This window comes from Juglans regia, chromosome 8, assembly GCF_001411555.2.
Source record: "Juglans regia cultivar Chandler chromosome 8, Walnut 2.0, whole genome shotgun sequence".
Taxonomy (NCBI): Eukaryota; Viridiplantae; Streptophyta; class Magnoliopsida; order Fagales; family Juglandaceae; genus Juglans; species Juglans regia.
This window is the reverse complement of record NC_049908.1, coordinates 16,605,659-16,610,332: the sequence shown is the minus strand read 5'-3', so window position 1 is coordinate 16,610,332 and position 4,674 is coordinate 16,605,659. Positions and strand designations below refer to the sequence as shown.

The following is a 4,674-nucleotide window of genomic DNA, read 5'->3' as shown; positions in this document are numbered from 1 at the left end:
TGGAAATAGAAGTCTCAAATGGAGGAAGTTAACGATTTCGGATTATTTAGAAGAGTTGAAGTTTTAGAATTAAAGACTCTAAGGAAGGATTCCTTTTAGGATATGAAGTTTTAAGTTCAATAGGCTTAAAACAAGTAGTGTTATGGTGATGGAAATAAAGTTACGTTTTCTCCTGAGTAATGCTCCAAGAATGATGCGGTTTCTTGAAAACTCTTATTGAGCTTTCATTCTCTTCTTGGGTCTGTTTCCAGTTTCACGTAAGGCTGTATGGCAGCTGCTAAAAATGTAGGTCGACGATTATTCGTGGATCTTGTTTCGATGGTACCCCAGCCTCTTCCCGAGTTGTCAGTGTCACAAGGAGCACCGAAAACTAAGGATGGAGAGTTATTGTTTCAGTTCTCCAAGGAGGAAATCTTTCATTCAATAGAACCTTTTAGGTTCTCTATAGTTTTGAAATTTCTTCAGAATTGTCCTTCTTTGGATGCCATCCGAACTTTGATTCGAAATCGATGGAATCTTGAAGGCACTCCAGTCGTCTCTACCATGAGGCGTCCCCGGAACGTTTTTATAGGAATGGCTTCGGAGGAAGATTGCATGAAGGCATTGTCACAGGAAGCTTGCAACATCAATGGGATCCTATATTGTGCATTCCATTTGACACCCGAATTGAAGGAAGAGGAAGAACCATTTATTGTTCTGGTTTGGATTGTATTGCCAAGTTTGCCTCCTAACTTTTATCATGAATCTTTTCTAAAAATTTTGACAGCCCTGATAGGTAGATTTATTAGGCGTGATAATCCCACGCATTGTGCAACTCGCACCGATGGTGCTCGTATCTGTGTGGGTTGATCGGCTTGAATTCATAGGGAAGTAAGTTCTCTTGGTGCAATGGACAACGTGGATTAGTAAGAGCTTGGGCGAAACTGGATCGTGTCCTACTTGATGATAATTTACTGTCTACTTTTCCTAATGCGACTTCTTTGTATCTGCCGAGGATGACTTCGGATCATTGTCCCATGTTTATAAAGTTCCTTAAGGATCCTTATTCCTATGGCCCATCTCCATTTCGATTTCAGCAAATGTGGATTGAGCACCAAGAGTTTTTGGATTTTGTTAAGAATGTATGGTCTGAACCGACAGTGGGTACGGGGCTTGATAATCTTGCTAGTAAGCTTAAAAAGGTTAATGTGGCTCTTCGTGAATGGAATAAGCAGGTGTTTGGAAGGACCAATGCTCATATTGCTTTTCTTGAAGAGAAGGTTGAGGGGCTTGAAGGGACTCTGCAAAGAGAATGGGATGTAGATGCCAAAAGGGAGCTTGTGCTGGCCTCTGCTGAGTTGTCTTCTTGGAGACATAGGGAAGATATGAGATTAGCTCAAATGGCAAAAATTAAATGGAAGATGGAGGGCGATCGTAACTCTAAATTCTTTTATGTATGGTTAGCTAATAAAAGACATAAAAGAATTCAAGGAATGAGAACTCCGGACGGACTTGAGTTTAATTCACCGGAAGCAATTCATAATGGTGTCGTCGATTATTTTGTGGATTTTCTTAAAAATACTAACCAGTTAAGAGCATTTCCAGATTCATCCCATTTAATATCGTCGGTTATTGAAGAAGAGGATTGTGTCCGCCTTGTTGTATCCCTTCCTTGGATGAAGTCAATGAGGCTCTCTCTTCTATTCCTATAAATAGTTCTCTGGGGCCAGATGGTTTTGGAGTAGGTTTTTTTAAGAGTTGCTGGGAGGTGGTTAAGATGGATGTCTTGGCAGCTATCTCGGAATTTTTTCTCTCTAAAATTCTTCCAATGTTTTATTCGGCTTCTTTCATTGTGCTTATTTCAAAGATTGATGTACCTTTGGGATTTGATAAATTTAGGCTGATAAGTCTTTGTTCGGTATTCAATAAACTTTGTTCCAAAATTATTGTGAATCATCTGGCAGTTCTTCTTCCCAAATTGATATCCCTTGAGCAAGGAGCTTTTATCCGTGGGAGGAGCATATTTGAGAATATTAGTATTACTCAGGAAATGGTTCATTCCCTGAAGTAGGTGTCGCATGGTGGCAATATTATGATTAAAGTTGACATGGCCAAAGTATACGATCGGGCAGATTGGAATTTTTTGTTGGAGGTCTTCCGTTGTTTTGGCTTCCCACTTCATTTTTGTGAATTAATTCATGCTTGCATTTTGAATATTTGGTATTCAGTGATGCTAAATGGAACGATGAAAGGTTTTTTTCAAGGTGGTCGTAGGTTACGTCAGGGGGATCCCCCATCACCTTATCTTTTGATTATTCTTTAGGAAGTACTTTCTCGTCTTTTGAAACATAGCGTGGCGGTCAACAAGATTGGGCAATTCTCCCAAGCTCATGGTACTCCTCAGATTTCGCATCTTATGTACACGGATGACATTGTGATTTTTTTGAATGGTAGTAAGAAGTTTGTTAGGGAATGTTGATTGGTGTTTGAAAAGTATGGAGCATGGTCAGACCAGATGATTAATAAAGAAACAACTACCATATTGTTTTCTACAAAAATTTATGTTGCTCGTAAGAGAGCTCTAAAAAGGGTGACAAGGTTCTTGGAAGGTTCTTTTCCCTTTAAATATCTAGGGGTCTCGATTGTCTTGGGGCGTCTAAAGCATGCACATTTGGAGGAGATGGTTAATAAAGTCTGGAACAAAATCAACGGTTGGAAAATGAAGCTCCTCTCCTCGGGTGGCCGATTGATTCTTCTTCGGCATGTGCTTTCTAGTATGGCTTTACATTTGTTGGTTGTTTTGCAGGTTCCCCAGTCTATTATTAAAGTGTTAAACCGTATGATGAGCACATTTTTTAGAGGTGAGGCGAATGGTAAAGCAAAAAAAAAAAGTGGGTGTCAAGGGACATTATTTGTAAGCCAATAAAAGAAGGTGGCATGGGCTTGCGCAACTTGGAGGATATGCAAAAAGCCTTGCATATGCGGTTTGCATGGAACTTAATTCAAGGTAAATCCTTATGGACAATTTTTTTAAAAGGAAAATATATGGGCTCGTCTCCTTGGTCTCTCATTGACATGAAAAAAGGAACGAGGTTTTGGAAAATGATCGTTAAAAGTATTCCTGATTTTCTGAATAATTCAAAGTGGAGAGTGAGGGATGAGAATATTTTATTTTGGTATGATAAATGGAGGGATAGGGATCCGTTAGTTAATGATTTCCAGATTGTGGGGAATCCGTTGCTTAAGTTAAGGATTGTAAGCTGTATAATATTTGGGATGTGGAGCTGTTGGTTTCTTTAGTGGGACGAGATAATGTGGATAACATTATTGAGGCTTTGGTCGGTGGTAAAGAGGGGTCTGTTGTGTTGATCTAGACCAAACATGAGAGTGGCAGTTTTTCTACTAAATCAGCTTGGGATTGTATTAGAGTACGAGGTTCAAGTATTGATTGGCATCCTTGGATGTGGCATAAGTTGTTGCCTCTTAAAATTTCGATTTTTATGTGGAGAGCATGGAAAATGGCTTTGAGCGTTTATGATCGTCTTAGACGGATTGGGATCCCTATAGTTTCTCGTTGTGATTGCTGTGAAGAAGGTAAATATGAAGATCAAAATCATGTACTGTTTGGAGGAGATTTTGCAACTAATATATGGCGTTATTGTGGTGCTATTTTTTGTTTTCCTCTTGGTCGTACTTGGATGCAGATGGTGGCGGCCTGGTTTCTACATGTGTCATCCAATTCTCAAGTGGGGATTTTTGTGGGGTTGCTTCCTTCTATTATTACTTGGCATCTTTGGTGCAGAAGATGCACTGTCCGTATGGAGGGTTACATTCAATCTATCAGTGTGGTTTGGGATACTCTTAAGAATTGGATGGGTTCAGTAAGTTGAGACATGAATAAAGTATATAAATGTTCTACGTATGACTTCCAAATTTTACAGGTTTTACAAATTCTGCCTTTGGTTCTCGAGAGGCAGTATTTAAAGCTTGTGGCTTGGCAAAAGCCCGCTCAAGGGTAGTTTAAATTGAATACAGATCGTAGTAGTCTAGGAAGCCTAGGCTCTTCAGGGGTGGGTGGTATTATTAGAAATGATCAAAGACATTTGGTTCATGCTTTCAATTCTCATATTGGCTTCGGTTCAAATAATAGCGCTAAGTTGTTAGCTTTGATGCAAGGGCCCAAAGCATGTAAAAATATGGGGATTAAGTTTGTGGAAATTGAACTAGATTCTCACGTGGTGATCTCGTGGTGGAATAGGCGGAGATGTGGAGTATGGTACTTGGAGGATTTTTGGGAGGATATACTTGCCCTTATGGACTTTATGGATTGCGTAGTTCGGCACGTTTATAGGGAAGGAAATAAAGTTGCTAACTGGTTGGCTCTGAGCGGGGCAGCTGGTCTTAACATGAAATGGAATATTATCGGGGATATGCCTAGGATCCTTCGAGGATTAATTCGCTTGGATAAACTGGGTTTACCATCTTTGTGTTGCTGTTAGAGTCATCCCTCATGTGGAGTTTGATTGTTGTGTTGGTTTTGTAAGATTTTATTTTCTATTTTTGTTGTTGTGCTAACGTTAACTTTGACAGGTGGGGTTTTTGTGCTTGTTTTTTCTCTTTGGCTTAACAGTTTTTTGGTAAGCAAAATCAAGGCTCTTTTGATACCTGGTTTCGAAATTATCTTGTATCCACAAG

At 39.6% G+C, this 4,674-nt stretch overlaps 2 protein-coding genes across 2 annotated transcripts; both read left to right on the top strand.

The window, feature by feature from the left end:
- Positions 1 to 267: 267 nt before the first annotated feature.
- Positions 268 to 849, top strand: LOC108986916. Its single transcript, XM_018959729.1, has one exon. It carries the CDS (start codon positions 268 to 270, stop codon positions 847 to 849), a length of 582 nt encoding a protein of 193 aa, XP_018815274.1.
- Positions 850 to 995: 146 nt separating this feature from the next.
- On the top strand, positions 996 to 1,691 carry LOC108986924. The gene has a single exon (XM_018959739.1). It carries the CDS (start codon positions 996 to 998, stop codon positions 1,689 to 1,691), a length of 696 nt encoding a protein of 231 aa, XP_018815284.1.
- The last annotated feature ends 2,983 nt before the right edge of the window (positions 1,692 to 4,674 follow it).